The 15,059-nt window shown below is 45.4% G+C and overlaps 1 protein-coding gene across 6 annotated transcripts in view; it reads right to left on the minus strand.

The window, feature by feature from the left end:
• The window catches only part of DCTN1 (dynactin subunit 1), a 1,327,898-nt gene that overhangs the window by 71,233 nt on the left and 1,241,606 nt on the right, over positions 1-15,059 (minus strand). For all 6 annotated transcript variants that reach the window (XM_069632341.1, XM_069632339.1, XM_069632344.1 and 3 more), the window contains one exon: positions 13,313-13,402. In XM_069632341.1, the coding sequence (XP_069488442.1) occupies positions 13,313-13,402 (90 nt within the window). The remainder of the gene's footprint in view (positions 1-13,312; positions 13,403-15,059) is intronic.

Here is a 15,059-nt window from a genome sequence, read left to right on the forward strand (position 1 = left end):
GGTCTCGAGCCACCTTGTCCGGAATATGAAGGAGGTCTGTCATTCTCCCTGAGAATTGCGACCACTGAGTCCTCAGTGCCCACTGAAGAGATCTCATTCTCAGGCGAGCCTCTGGCACAAGGAAGATGCAGGATGCCATGAGGCCTAGCAACCTCAAAAAGTCGAAGGCTGGGAGACGTTGGGCATTTTGAAACTTGGTGACCATCTGAAGAATATCTTGAGCCCTCACCTCTGGTGGCGAGGCTTTTCCCAGGTAAGTGTCCAGGACCGCTCCAATGAACTGGAGTCTCTGTGATGGTATCATCTGTGACTTCTTTAAATTGAGGGAGAAGCCCAGTTTGTGAAGGAAGTGGCAGACATAATCTAGCTGGATCTGAGCTTGTTCCGAAGATACAGCTCTGATCAGCAATCGTCCAGGTAGGGGTAGACATGGATCCCTTCCCTCCTTAGACTTGCAGCCACTACCGACATTAGCTTGGTGAAGACCCTCGGGGCGGAGGTCAGCCCAAATGGCAGAACTTGAAATTGATAATGAGAGCTGCCAATTGCGAACCTCAGGTATTTCCTGTGTTTGAGATGGATTGGCACATGGAAATAAGCATCCTGTAGGTCCAGAGATATCAGCCAGTCCTGAAGCTGGAGGGCCTGAAGGATCTGAGAGAGAGTTACCATCTTGAACTTGTCCTTCCTGAGGAACTTGTTCATTTCTCGTAAGTCCAAGATAGGTCTCAGTCCTCCGTCTTTCTTCGGTATGAGAAAGTAGGGGAAGTACCAGCCCTTGTTCCTCTCCGCTACAGGTACCGGTTCTATGGCACCTTTCTCTAGCAGGTCTACAATTTCCTGCAAGAGGAGCGGATCTGGAACCCTCAGAGAGCTGTTCCCCGGTGGATGACTCTGAGGGATGCGTAGAAAAGGCAGGCAGTAACCTTGGGCAACTGTCTCCAATGCCCAAGCATCTGACGTAATAGCCTGCCATTCCGTCAGATGTTGAGTTAACCTGCCCCCTACTGGTGTTTTGTGAAGAGAGTCCTCAGAGCGGTTTGGAGGCGGCTGATGCAGATGCCGAGGGTAAAGAGGCACCTGCTGCTGCTGCGGCTTTTGTGTTTTTACCCTGTCCACCTCGGGTGAATTTCTTCTGACTCCTTTGAACCGGCTGTCCTCTGCCCTTTCCGAATGCGGAATAGAAGCGAAAGGACTTACCTCTCCAAGAGGTTCCTGAGGGGCGATATGGTGTCTGACGGATTGCAGCTCCTAAGGATTTTGCTGCTGCCTTTGATGTTTGTAGTTTTTCTAAACTGTCGTCCGCCATCTTACCAAACAAAGAAGAGCCGTCAAAGGGCATATTAAAGAGTCTGCTTTGCACATCTGGAGCAAAACCAGACTTTTGCAACCAAGCAAATCTCCTGGTTGTTGTACTTGCCGCCATGGCCCTGCTGATACTGTCAGCAGAATCAATGCCAGTCTGAAGGGATTCGCACATTGCGTCCTTACCATCCTTAATGATGTTGAGAAATGCTTCCCTTTCTTCTTCCTCTGGGAGGCAGTCAGCCGCTGATGAAGCACACTCCCAAAGTGTGTGGCTGAACCTTGCGAGCGTACAAGTAGCATTGATGGATTTCAACGCCATGCTACATGCGGAAAATACTTTTTTGGCCATAGAGTCATATCTCTTATCATCCCTGTCCTGTGGAACAGTAGGGTAAGCCGATTTACTACCTGCTGAAGTAGCTGCCTGAACAACCAGACTCTCCGGAGTTGGGTGTTTGGATAAATATTCAGGGTCAGCAGAAGACACTCGCTATTTAGCTGATAGTTTCTTGTTAACTGCCGGGATAACCTCAGGTGTTTCCCAGTTTGCCAATATTCTCCTTTGTAATGCCGCATGAAATGGCACTACAGGATCCTCCTGTGGACCTTTGACCAAGATGTCTGTGAGGTCATCTTGCTGAAAAGCAGGTGAGGGTGTGGACCATCCCATAAACTCTATTATCCTTGCCATCAAGGTTCTATAAGGGGTTTCAGCATGTTCCCTTGGGTCTGGTGTGGCAAATTCCACTTCTGGGGAAGTGTCCAACCCACTTGCTTCCTGTAGGGTTTCATGGAGGTCTTTCAACCTACATTCCTCAGAGGTAAATTCCTCTAGTGCAGGAGTTGCAGATCCCTGCAACTCAAAAGGCCTTTCCTGATCTGAATCCTCCCCTTCTTCATAAATAGAAGATAAGACCCTGGAGTGGTCAGGACTTGAAAATGGTATAAATCCCATTTCCAGAGCAGAAGGAGCCAGATTTGTCATGATTGGCTGAGAAAACGTCGGCGTCATCGACGCAGACGTTAAAGGCTTAGAAGCCATTGAAAAAGGCGTCGAGAAAGGTGGTAGAGGCTTCGATGAACTCGAGGGTATCGGGATTCTACTCGAGGTTGTCAACGACATTCTCGTGCTCGAGGCTCTGGGTATGGCCACTGGCTGTGAGGTGGCCGTGGGTTTGTCCTTTCTCGGCGTTGACGACGGCGTCGACTCGACTGACCTGTGCGTCGAAGAACCCTTCGATAACGGCGTCGACGCCGCCGATCTGTGTCGAAGGGATCCTCGACAATGCCGTCGAAGACACAACCTTGCCTTTACTCGAAGGTTCGTGACGCTCTCGAGTGGCTTCTTTCGCCGGGTACTGCGACTCGCGGATTTTTGATTTTTCGGGTCACCCAGGGTATCACCCTCAGCAGTCTTCGAGGGGGTCGAGGCCGCTTTCTCGAAGACGCTTAGCATCTTTTTCCTGAATTCCTCCCACTCAGCCTGAGAGCTATGTTTTGTGGGACAGGAGACCCTCTTTGGGGAAACGGAAGACGACGAGGAAGGGGATCTTCGACGTCTCTTTTTTGAATGCTTAGATCTCGAAGAGTGATGGGAACTGCTTCGAGATCTAGAACGAGAATGTCTTTTATGATGGCGAGGGGACGAATGTCTCGACTCCGCCGAGGAAACTTTCGAAGAAGTTTTAACTGCCTTACCTCTCTCGAGCTTCCCCTTACGTTCCTTCAAGGCTTTCGCCGTCTGGACATGCAGTCCTCGCACTCCGAACAATGGTGCTCGATTCCCAGGCACCACAAACAGATCCTGTGAGGATCCGTCAACGACATTTTCTTTCCACAGTCTCAACATTTTTTGAAGCCGGACCGTGGAGTCGTCGGTTCGGGTGAGGAAGCCATCGAGTACGAGTCGGTATTCACGAGGAATATATTGATATATTTGACTGAAGAACTGAGCAACGATATTCCGAGGCCCCACGAAGCGCGGAAAAACGGAACTGAGCAACGGACGCTGCGCGAGTCTTATTTATACGCGTGGTGACGTCGATACGGAGGCCGTCGAGGGACATCGGCTCGAGGGACGTCGACGCGCAGCTCCCGCTCCTGAATTTTTTTTTTCAAGGCCAGCAAGCTGGGAGATGATCTATCAAAGATAAGGAATACATTGGAGGACACAATCCCTTCGAAATCCTTTTTACTAGGGATATCCTCATGTAATAACGATTCAGTGGCCCGTCTGATGTTGTCTGACCAACTTATTCTACTTCCAGCATCGTTAACCTTTATTGTGCCAGTATTACTTTGTGTGGGAGAGTCCCACGAAATATTGAAAATACATCGGAGGATCACATGATCACTCCAGCTATTAGCTATTCGGGATCACTTCCATGTCTACAACTTGATGTAACATATTAGGGCACAAAAAGATATAGTCCAATGTACTAAATGCAACACCATTAGACCATGTCTGTTTTCCTGGGGAGTCACTGAGGGTGCGGCCATTGATCATTTCAAGGTCCCAACACTCAAATAGCCGCAACCAACCTTCCCCCTCTGCGTCTTCTTTGGTGTGCATCATAGTACATTTATCGTTCAACTTGGGATTCAGGGAATAAGTTCCCGTACCTGTCATATGGCAATTAAAGTCCCCCAACACTACAGCTGCTGAGTTCCCAGGAATGGTCAACCAAGATGTCATTAGCTCCTGTAATGCCTCTTGAATTAGTTCCCTTCACTGCTCCAGGCGATTAATTATACACATTAACAAGGAGTAACCTTTCTGGATTGAACTCAGGCCCAAATTTCACCTCCACTGCCATAATGTTATTCTCCTGATTGCAGTTGACTCATGTAGAGAACAATGAATTTGTGACCCCAAGAAGTAGGCATCCAGACGGGCGGCCTTTTTCTCCCCTTGTTGCATACGCTTGATGCCCCAGCAAAAAAAAAAAAAAACATCTAGTACCAGAGGGTCAGTCGCCCAAGTTTCTTGTAAGCAAAAACAACTGTATTTAGACAGGACCTTCATCGAGCCATGCACGCTTAACAAATGGGTGAATCTTCTGGTATTCCAAGAGAGCATGGTGAAATCTCAATTGTTGTTAGTGCTCCTGGAAGAGACTCCATCAACCATTTTAGAGCTTACTTTACTTCGGCGATATCCAGTCATTTTCCTTCGGCAGGAATAAGGCCAGTTAGATCCTTTGGTGGTGTTAACAGTTCTTCTGGTGCATCACTAGGTTCAACTTCATTCAAGTTGACATCAATGTCTACATTCACCGACCTTAGCTCGCCTTAGTATGTTCTGATGATCTTAGCTGTTGATGAGAATTTACAATGAAGAGCAGAAACATTCGGATTAGGGCCCTTCAGTGGTTCAACAAACAGAAAATCCTCGGATGCAAGTACACAAAGTTGTGGCACCGAATTAAACCTAACTAATAATTCAGATCGAGCAAGCCATTTGTTTTTGCCACTTTGATACAAATTCTTTATCAGGCATACACGATTATCAGATGGTTTTTTGAGGTCTTACTCTGCTATTGATGTTATCGTCGTAGCTTTACAGCCAGTGATTGTTGATTTAACTGATGCAGCAGGTGATGACGGTCCCCTTTCCTCTTCGCACTCGTCAGGTATATCCATCAGTTCCTCATCTTCAACCAAATCGACCAGTTCCTCTTGCTCCTTTAACAGCCAGCTGGTTAGGCAACCCTTCGCTAGAGGGTTCTTTTTCCTTGCTCTGGCTGCTCATTTTTCCGCTTTTTTAGAGCAGATGTCAGGGAGTGTTGAATCTGCCTCTGGTGGTGGGCGAGTACTAGGTTTGCTGTTTTTTAGGGCTTTCTTTGCCAATCAGCGTTGTTTCTGAGAAAGGTATACTAGGGGACTTTGACCGGGAACTGAGGAGATCTAATTATTCTGCTGATCGTTGTTCTCCTCAGCAATTAGAATGGCTTCTGAGAGGTTATCTTCTGCGTCTACGCGTTCATTTCTCAACTGTTCCTGGGCCGGAATGTGAGTAGTGGTATTTGCCAAAATACGACCTGACATTTTTATCAAAATCTTAGGGGCGAATTTGTATGGATGCCACTGAAGATTGTAATTCCGCAATCTCATTTGTCACGAGTACAGGAGAATCTAGCTCCTCTATATCTTTGTCTAGTCCATCTTCCATAGAGGTCAAGACGAGATTAGGAGAGGCTGACAGTCGGCCGAAGCTCCCCAAGGGGTTGGATGAGGACAGTTCTTCACCGGAGGGGCTTTCGTCCTGTAGCGGAGCAGAATTTTCTACTGGCAATGATCTTTGTGACATCATTCCCTTTTGGATATTAAAACATAGTTACAATAGGGAATTGTCAATATCATCATAGTTGGTTGAATTCATAAAACCACTAGCACTATGGACTGAAACAGGAATCTCTTCAATGATGGAAGAATTAATTTCAAGAGGAGGGTTCAGAGGGTTCAGAGGAAAGAACCCTGTGATCACCGCTTGGTCCGCGGCAATGGGGTTCTTAGCTTTCTTCTTTGGCCTTAAATTGTTTGCCATAGTGACCGGCTCAGAGATCTCCTTAAAGGGTTGTTTCCTTGCTTTTCATAGATTATACTTAGTCTGTGCAGGGACTTTCACCTACACCATTACAAACTTGTTTATTAGTAATCAGGAATTAGTTAACACCCAATATGTCTCTTTCAATCTAGATCTTGTTATAATAGAACAACTCTGGCCACAGGAGGAAGTAGCGCAATGGTTAGCTGGATACTCAAATTTGAGACTCTTTCAATGCTCCTACAAGTCACCAGTTGAACTAGTAATCTGTTGATGCCCATTCAACCATGGCTCAAGAGTAAATATCCTTGGGTACTCTTCCTTTCAGGATCAAAGGCAGTATGCCCACAGTCTCCTGAAGTGTTACTGATATGTCGGCTCAATGTTACAAGAAGGGGCACTCCTGTGCTGGTATGATCAGTTGCTTCTCCACTTGTATTGGTACTGTCTATCTTAACAATAAACTCAAAAAGGGCACATCACCAAGGGGCAAGAGTAGTCACCACACATCAAGCTGATGCAAAGAGGTTTGTTGCCGTTTTCCAGTTTGTGATATAGCGCGGGGGTGGGGGGGAATGATGGGGAGGGAGGAGGGGTGGGGGGGAGGAAGTGGATGCGGGAATGGGAAGACAGTAAGAGAATGAGCTGACTCAAGAAGCCAGGGAAACTGGTTTTTAACAGTTCCTTATGGCTTCTATGTTAGAAATGCCTGCACCCCCCTCCCCCTTCGCCCGTTAGCAATGAAGGCAATGAAGGCAGTAAAATCCACTACTGCCGTCTCTCCCGCTTACCGCACTCCAAGCGTGTCTTCCTTAAGCGCCCTAGGCTCCGACAGCCTGGTCAGTTATACAATTATAATTGCGGCGGTAGAAATCACGTTTGGCAAGTATGGCGTAACAGCCCAGGCACGGGACCCGCACTCAGAACCAGCCCCCGCAGCCACACAGACCTCAAAGCAGGTCGCGTTTGCCTACTCTCAAGATTAGAGTAAAGGACCGCACGTCAAGCCGCACCAGGTTCAGAGTTCAGCAACGTACTCAGAACTGGCCGCTTCCGACATGGAGAAAAACAACTGGTTCAACAACTCCAACTTACATTTATCAAATCGTTCCAGTCATGTCTTTTCAATCATGAAGAAACCAAGTGAAAAGTTTTTTCACAAGCTACTAACGCAACTTTCCCTTGATTATACTGCATAGATTTTCTCATCAAATTATCCAACTATTGGCTTCAGTATGATATCAAAATAGTCCACTACAGCACATGTTTGCCTAGAACACCCTCCCAATAATATAACTGACCACCACATGTCCTTGTCAACATTTAACTGAGAAAAGTTGCCTTGAAAGTGAGACATTTTTGCATATCCTGTGCCTAGATGTTTAAGAGATTCCACTTCCTTGGTACAAAATCGGCACAGATTATCACTTACATCTGGCTGATATTTCAGGTGCTGCATTTCCTTTGTTGCATACAGATTTAACTTTAACCACAGGAATTGGTCACAATGATAGCTGGAGGCAAACATTACCATACTTTGGAAGGATGTTCAGTGCTCTTTCTTCTCCACCATGGTTAAGAGCGGTCACAAATTTGCAACGTTTATCTTGTGTAGCAATCCAGTCACCTTCTAGCAATTTTTTCTTTGCGATGCATGGATTAGTTAAGAGAGTATCTGTGTTGATGTTTAAGTGATCTAGGTGAAATTGTAATTTCTTAATCCATCTCTCAAGAAGCCCTCTATATGGTAGTCCTGATTTGGGTGGTGTGGGGGGTGGGAGGGGGAGATATCTAGTACGGCCTTATTGTTGGAATTAGCAGCATTTATCTCCACATAGCGATGGATTTCCACAAAACTATGGAATGCAATGACTGCAGCCTAAATTTGTGTACGAATACGGTCACAGGAACCCCCCTTGGCAAATGCAAAACTTTCTGCCAAAATTGGCCTTCAAGAACTTCCCAGAAGGGTTCCATGTAATAATGTCGCCACAAAAATCTCGCCATGCAAAAATATCGCCGAAAAATGGCCGTTTTTTGTGGTGACATTATTGCATAGAACATTCGGGGGACACCCCCAAACTTTTTTTTTTTTAATTTTTTTTGCCCCTGTCCCCATTTATGGTCACCCAAATAATATCGCCACAACATTTTCCCGCCAATATTATTTACGGCGACCATATATATGGCGATATTACCAGATACCCCCAGAAGGTCTTTCTGATGTTACTTCCGAAGGTTATTGTCGCCATTACCTTTTGGCGATAAAACAGAATGATTGCTTTCATGGCAAATTTGCCATAGGCAGCATGTATCTTCATTCCTTGAAGGGCAAGATTTTTCATCCAGAGTTTTAGGTCATCTGTCCATTGCTGCTCACATCTTGATTTGTTGAAGAGGACACCTAAGTATCGTATTGAATCCACTCTTTCAAGAACTTCTCCGGCCACTTGCCACTTAAACTGCTGCCCTTTTTTCCCAAATTATTGCTGAAGGCCATGATTTTTAGATTTGGTCACATTTCTCTGCAGGTTGTTATTATGCAGATAAATCGCTAGCTCCCTTAGTAATCTTTGGTGTCCAATCTGTGTGGTGTCCATTAATACAAGATCATCTGCGTAAATGGCCAACACGATTTGATGGCTGTTTAGTCTTGGCAGAAAAGAGTGTTTTCTCAAAGGCAGTGTATAAGTCTGACATGTAAAGTTTAAATAATAATGCAGCAAGTGGGTGTGAGGGACCAGAGGGGGGGGGGTCTGTACTTCTGCTCTCTATTTGCTAGAGGAGAGGAACAGAGGATCCCTGCCAAGATTCTCAATATTGGTACGTCGTTGAGTAATCAAGGCCTAGCTTCTTGGGAGGTGATGCAGGCTGATTCTTAAGTACAGTGTAGTCCCCAAGCACCCACAAAGGAATGTCCGCAAACTGCATCGGTTAAAACACAGTCTTTATATAATTAATATTCAAGGTTATATACAATATCACGATAACTCACTTTGTACTCGGTCATCTATAATGGCAAATATACAGGTCTGCGTGGTACCACAATTACTATTCGATCTCTTTAAAGTGCATCAACTGTACGGTTAAACGGCACACAAATGAAGTCGTAAAGGAAACCAACAGTAGAGAAAAGAGGAAAGCAGTTGATAAGAACAATTGGCAGAAATACTGGCCACTACCGTGGAACACAGCTCTGTGTGGAGATTCCCTCCTCCCCACCTGGGCAACTTGTAGAATAAAGATACAAGCCCAGTCCATATATTGTTCACAAGAGACTTCCCAATAGTTCTGCAACCCCAAAGAACCTGGCGTTGTAGCGTTCCTCGTCGGGGAATAGAAGGCCCTTCTTGAGTACCCTCCCTTTAAGGCAGGAGTCACGGGTCGTCGAACGTCCGTCGGAGAACAGGGTGAGCTTTGACGGTGAAGTGGCAGCTTCGTTCGTGCTCGTTGACGGGGAAGCGTAAACGTCCTGCAAGGAAGAGGCGTGCGGGCTCCTCGGTGTCGATAGTTCTGGACCGAAGAGTTGGAAGAACTGTGGCTGAGCAAGGGCGTCGAGACGTCGGCGTCTCTGTGGTCTTGGGGTGGAGAGAAACCCACCGGCGGATGCTCCTCGGCGCGTTGACGGTCAGGCCTTCTCCAGCAGGATACAGCGGCGACGATGCGGACGAGAGTTTCCTTGGATTCGAAAGTTCTTAGGCAAACGGGAGCACGGCGGCTCCGGTCGGTGACGCCGGTCGTCGACAGTGGCGGACAACAGTCCGGGCACTTCTCCTTTGGATTACGCAGCAGTCCCCGTCTCGGGTCGGCAGCCTGTCGAAGGTCCGTCTACCAGGGAGCTTTGGCAAAGAACAGCTGGTGCACGATGGTCCCTCGTAGCTCGGGAAGAGGGCGCCTTACCAGGTCCTCTCTGGGTCAGTCCTTGGAGACAGCATCTTTCAGATTGTGAAGGGGAGTAACAGCAATTCTTCTCGTCCAGCAGGGCTTCAAGATTAAGCTTCAGTTACTCCAGTTACTCGTTGTAGTGGACTTCAACTTCTGAACACGATTCCTAGCAGTGAGAGGTCCCCAGATATACTGTTGATCTCCTATTAATTCAGCTGGGTCATACTCAAGCATCCAATCACGGCGAAGGGCATACATGCAGGCAGGCAGGCAGCCAATCGGGCACACGGTGCATTCAGGCCATTCACTTCTCTCCAGACACTCACAACAAGTTTTGTCTATTGGGACAAGTACCCAGCCATTCAACACTCCACACTGCATTCATACTGGTTTCGGGCAGGGCTGTCTCAGTCATTGTGTCGAACACCAGATACTAGACATCCACAACATAGAATGCGTATTTGTCACACACTCCATTCACCCAGGTCCGACCCACAGGCGTACCCCACAACATATGGTCAGCACTTCCCCACACTACCATATATGGAACTTCCACCCAACAGCCAGTCAGGGGGAATGGGCTGAGTCAGGGCTTCCCGGGACTTCGGGAAGATCAAGGTAACAGGCGATGGAAGGCAAGAGGCCACGGGGGCCATCTTGTCTCCATCAGGAATCTACCAATTCCAATGACAGGGCTTGGGTATCCCAAAATGGAGGACGCTCAGGGCACCAGTCAATTCAGCACAGAGCTGCCACCAGCCCGTACCCTACTCTGTGGGCCACCCACGGGTGCCCAAAAACATACACTAGGGGCACAGGGTTGCACCCCTAACCATGGGTGCCATAAGGGTATCCTATGGGTCCGTTCACCAAAATCAAAAGAGAGCTGCACCGCCAGGAGTCCCACATGAACTCCTGCGTGGAAAACATGACAGAACATACGAAAAAAAGCAGTAAAGGACAAGGATACGGAGGCCCTGTCCCTCCGATGCATTTCTAGCATCAGTGGGCAGCCTTGTTTGACCCCCTTCTTTGTTTGAATACTCGCCGACAACTCACCTTCTGCATTTAGTCGAACTCTTACAGAAGTGTGGGTGTGTAGGGCTTTGATTGATTGTAACAGGTACTGTGCAATCCCAGATTTCCAATTTACTGCACAGCCTTTCTCTGTTTATGTTATCTAGGGCTTGACATAGGTCAATAAAGGATAGGAAGAGCTTCTTGCCATCTCTCATAACCTGAAGCTTTAATAGATTGAATATGAATAATCCCTACACCCCTAGTGAAATCCGGCTGCTTACAGTCAACCATTCCCACTTCTCCGGCCCATTTTGCTAAACGTTTCTATAGAAAATTTGCAAAAACTTTGCCAATTACATCTAGCAAGGCAATCAGCTGGTAGTCGTTCAGATTTAGCAGATTTCCTTTTTTGAAAATTGGAACGACCACAGCTGATTGCCAAGATGGAGGGATTGTCGATGAGGCACCAATCTGTTTGAACAGGATTTGTATAAAGGTTGCCCATTGTTCTTTGTTCTTTTTTAATATTAGGTTATTCAGCCCATCGGGACCTGCCACACCTGAATTTTTCAACCTACTTACAGCCTCCAGTATCTCGGATCTTCTCATTTCGATAGACCATGGTATTTTCATGTCGCTACTGTTGTTTACATTTGACGTGTTCGGGGCACTAAAGACCGCCAAGTAATGGCATTCCCATACATTTGCATTCATGGACATTGTCATATGTGCTTTCTGTGAAATGGAACCTTCATTGAGGATTGTCCAGGTGTCTCTGCTGTGTTTTGCAAAGATGGTTTTCAGCATAATCTCACCACTCTCCTGATCACGCAGCATTTTAAATGCAATTAGCCAATTACGATAACCCGGGCAGCGTTTTTTAATTGCATTCCATTTGTTCTGATTTTTAGTAGCTTTTAACATTCTGACATCCTGCCGCAATTTATTTTTTTCATCAGCGACTTGTTTGCTAAATGGATGTCGTAAGGCAGACTGTGTAGCTTTCACCCCACTTTTTGTATTTTGGACCTATAAAAGCAAAGAGGTATACTTCACGACTTCACCCGCCGTGTCATTCAGAGCTGAGAGCCTACTGCATAAAGACTGTTTCGCCTTTATTAATTCGTAATCAATTCAACCCTTGACTTAATCGAAGGGAACTTTCTGAATGACTCTGTACTGGTTGTTTTTCAGCTACCCAAGTCAAATGCAGGGGGTCAGGATCACTATTTGCCATCTCTACCAATGAGAGATTTCAAGGATGGTATCAGATTTTTCTAGGCCCATATGTAATCAAGAGTTTTGAAATTACCCTCTTTGGGCCATGTTGGATGTGCTGGCATATCGCCTAAGATGTTACCATTTTGCAACTCGCAGTTTCTTGCCGTTAGTTCTTGTACCCAGCATCGTCCTCGCTCAGTATCTTTACTAGCTGATTTAGAGTCTACTGGTTTTAGCAATCCCTTCTAATCGAACCAGCTGAAATATTCAGGTCACCACATATGATCAAAATTAAGTCAGCATAGAAGCAGATACTGGCATCAATTATCCGGGTGATTGATGACATAGTCATATGTTGTTATCATAGCCGGTTCCAATACGTGTTCATAATGAACAAATATTTCGGCTTGTTACTCATGGAGACATCCAATTATAGTACCTTGCACAAAGAGGTTTGGGTTTGATGATTTCACTATTTGCCATTCTGTTTTATTTTTAAATAACGTCAAGAGACCAGAAAAGGGACATCCCTGTTGATTTTTTCCCTGTAGGATTAAGAAGAATGGTATAACCATCACAAAGCCTCCCGTAACCGTGTCTCTTGTAAACATATTAGCGAGTATAGACTTTTAGCCAACCCTCCTTCGTGGAATAAATGGAAACCTCTCGTGTTCCAGGAAATTAGTGAACAATCCTTGAACACCGGCTTCAATGTGTGCTATTGATGGAATGGCCCATTTCTTTTGACCAAAGCTCTCTTTTGGGCTACCTCGCTTGGCGCCCTCCCTGCTTCCCAGGGCAGCAGAAACGTTTTCAAAGAGCAACTATGTTAGGAGATAGACATGAGAAATACACCGGAGGAAGGAATCCATTAAAAAAAGACTACAGCGTAGTCCACATGGAGCACCCATGTCCTAGTAATCATATTGATTAATAAGGGCAGTATACCAACAAGGAGTTGCCCCTGAAGGGTGTTTCAGTAAAGGCTTCTCTGGTAGGAAAATAAAGTCTAAAATCAAGAAGCTAACAAAAGGGATAAGGCACACACAGAGATGTCATGGCATGATTAACAGTTACACGCGTCTTGGATTAGGTTTAACAAGGTGCACTTTCTGGAGCCAGCTCCCAAGAGTAGCTTCTTTTGGAGGGCTGCAGATTTCAGACAAACATTTGCATAAGAACAACAGCAACGTGTTTGCATGAGTGTGCTTAATAGACCAACATGCTTGTGCATCTCCGCCCCCCTGCCAAACATCATGGACATGTTAAGAATGGTGCTATGTGCATTCATTAAAGGAATTTCCAGAAGACCTTCAATCTCCAGTCTCTTACCTTGATAAACAAAGATGACGGGAACGTGGCAAAATCAGTTGGGACGCACGCCCCGGGGCAATGAGACACAGTTTCCTTTATCACGTCATCCTGCAAACATGAAAGAAAATATAAAGGTTACTTTCGAATATGTCAAGAATGCATGAAATATGGCCAGCAGAGAGCAAAAGTTGTCCTCCATGATATGAAGATGGTTAACTCAACATTTGCTTTCCCTCAATTAAATGAGTCAATTGCATTTAATTTCAATTGTTAAGTGTCAGAAAAAGAGACTTCAGTTAAAAAGTACTCCAACAATACAGTAGTTTTAGTCACTCACACACACACACACACACACTACATCTATAGGACACAAAAACTGAATTTCATCCTGGTGCTGGACTATACAGGGACACTTATTTTACAGAAAAAGCAAAGCCAGTGAAGCACATAATGCACGTTTCTTAATAAAATAGTCTTTTGAAACAAATGGGCTGTCCTTTGTCCTCCACTGGACAATTTTTTTTCTCTTCAGCTACCACCAACTGTCACTTCAGCCCAGTGGGGATGGGGGTTTCCCAGTTTGATTGAAGGTTTTATGGCCACTTCCACTTTGGTGTCCCAGAAGTTCCATTGTAAGAGGCCTCAGCCCCAACGCAAGTCTGCCAAGGTAGCAATTAGCACTTGTGTGTTCTAGCATCTACTGTGGGGGCCTTCTGTTGCTGGCACTCCCAAGCAGAAACCTGTTTGGGATTGACTTCCCCCATGTAGCCAAGGCAATTGAATTCCTTCTTTTATTTGTTTTTGTTATAAATTAGAATAAAGCATGTTGAATAAGATCTCCCATGTCTGTTTCACAGCACAAAACCCCTTCACATTGCTAGATAAGGGCAGGGCCTTATACAACATACTCTTTTAAACAAGTATTTTTCTTAGTTTGCAAAAGTACATTTTAAACGTGTGGTGACTACAATTTCATTACAAATTCGATTTTTCTCTTCCCTCTGAATTTCCACATTGTTTTGTAGCCATAGTTAGCTTCTGGTATGCAGCAATGGGTTAAAACACAGATGCACGGAAAGTGACATAGACCCAGAAAGCCAGGACCTTGTTTACGCATTGACCCTTGACATTTTGTAGCCAAAAGTAAAGCATTACCCATGTAGCTGAAGTAAAGCTTCTTGTGATTTCTTCAGATCTGAACAACAGTCTGTCGTTCAGGAATGCTGCTCTTGTCTGCTTAGAGTAACATGTGAATGTGAGGGGCATGGCAAGGTCTCATTAATAAAAGTATTGTGATGAGGAACAGAGGAAAAAGAGCATCAAATCTGCATCATTTCAAAATGTAAATATTTCCCTTTTTCAGTCGGAACTTTGGGCTTGCAGCAAAGCAACGCTGCTTTTTCACACCCCTTCTTTTGTACATGTAAGAACTCACTGGCGGGTTTTCTCAGTGTGCACCCTTGTTCAATCCTGCCCAATATGTGTTTGGCAAGATGGTGCAGCCATCTTTTTGTAGCTGAAAAAGCAGTTTTGGCGTGGGGCAGTGGTGCTCAAAGGAGCCAGCGCACCCATTTTGCTGCTTTTTAAAAAAAATGTTTTCATTAACTTTATTTCTCATCCTCAACAAGAAAAGAAAAACCATGAAATACAAAGCAAATGCAACTAGGCCATCAACAGACTATGATCCATATCCCAATACAATCATGATTCAAAGAAAACAATCAGTAACCTTCAAATACATATTAACCCCAACACCATTTTATAA

The sequence above is a fragment of the Ambystoma mexicanum genome, chromosome 6q (assembly GCF_040938575.1).
Source record: "Ambystoma mexicanum isolate Mex_15411 chromosome 6q, UKY_AmexF1_1, whole genome shotgun sequence".
Taxonomy (NCBI): domain Eukaryota; kingdom Metazoa; phylum Chordata; class Amphibia; order Caudata; family Ambystomatidae; genus Ambystoma; species Ambystoma mexicanum.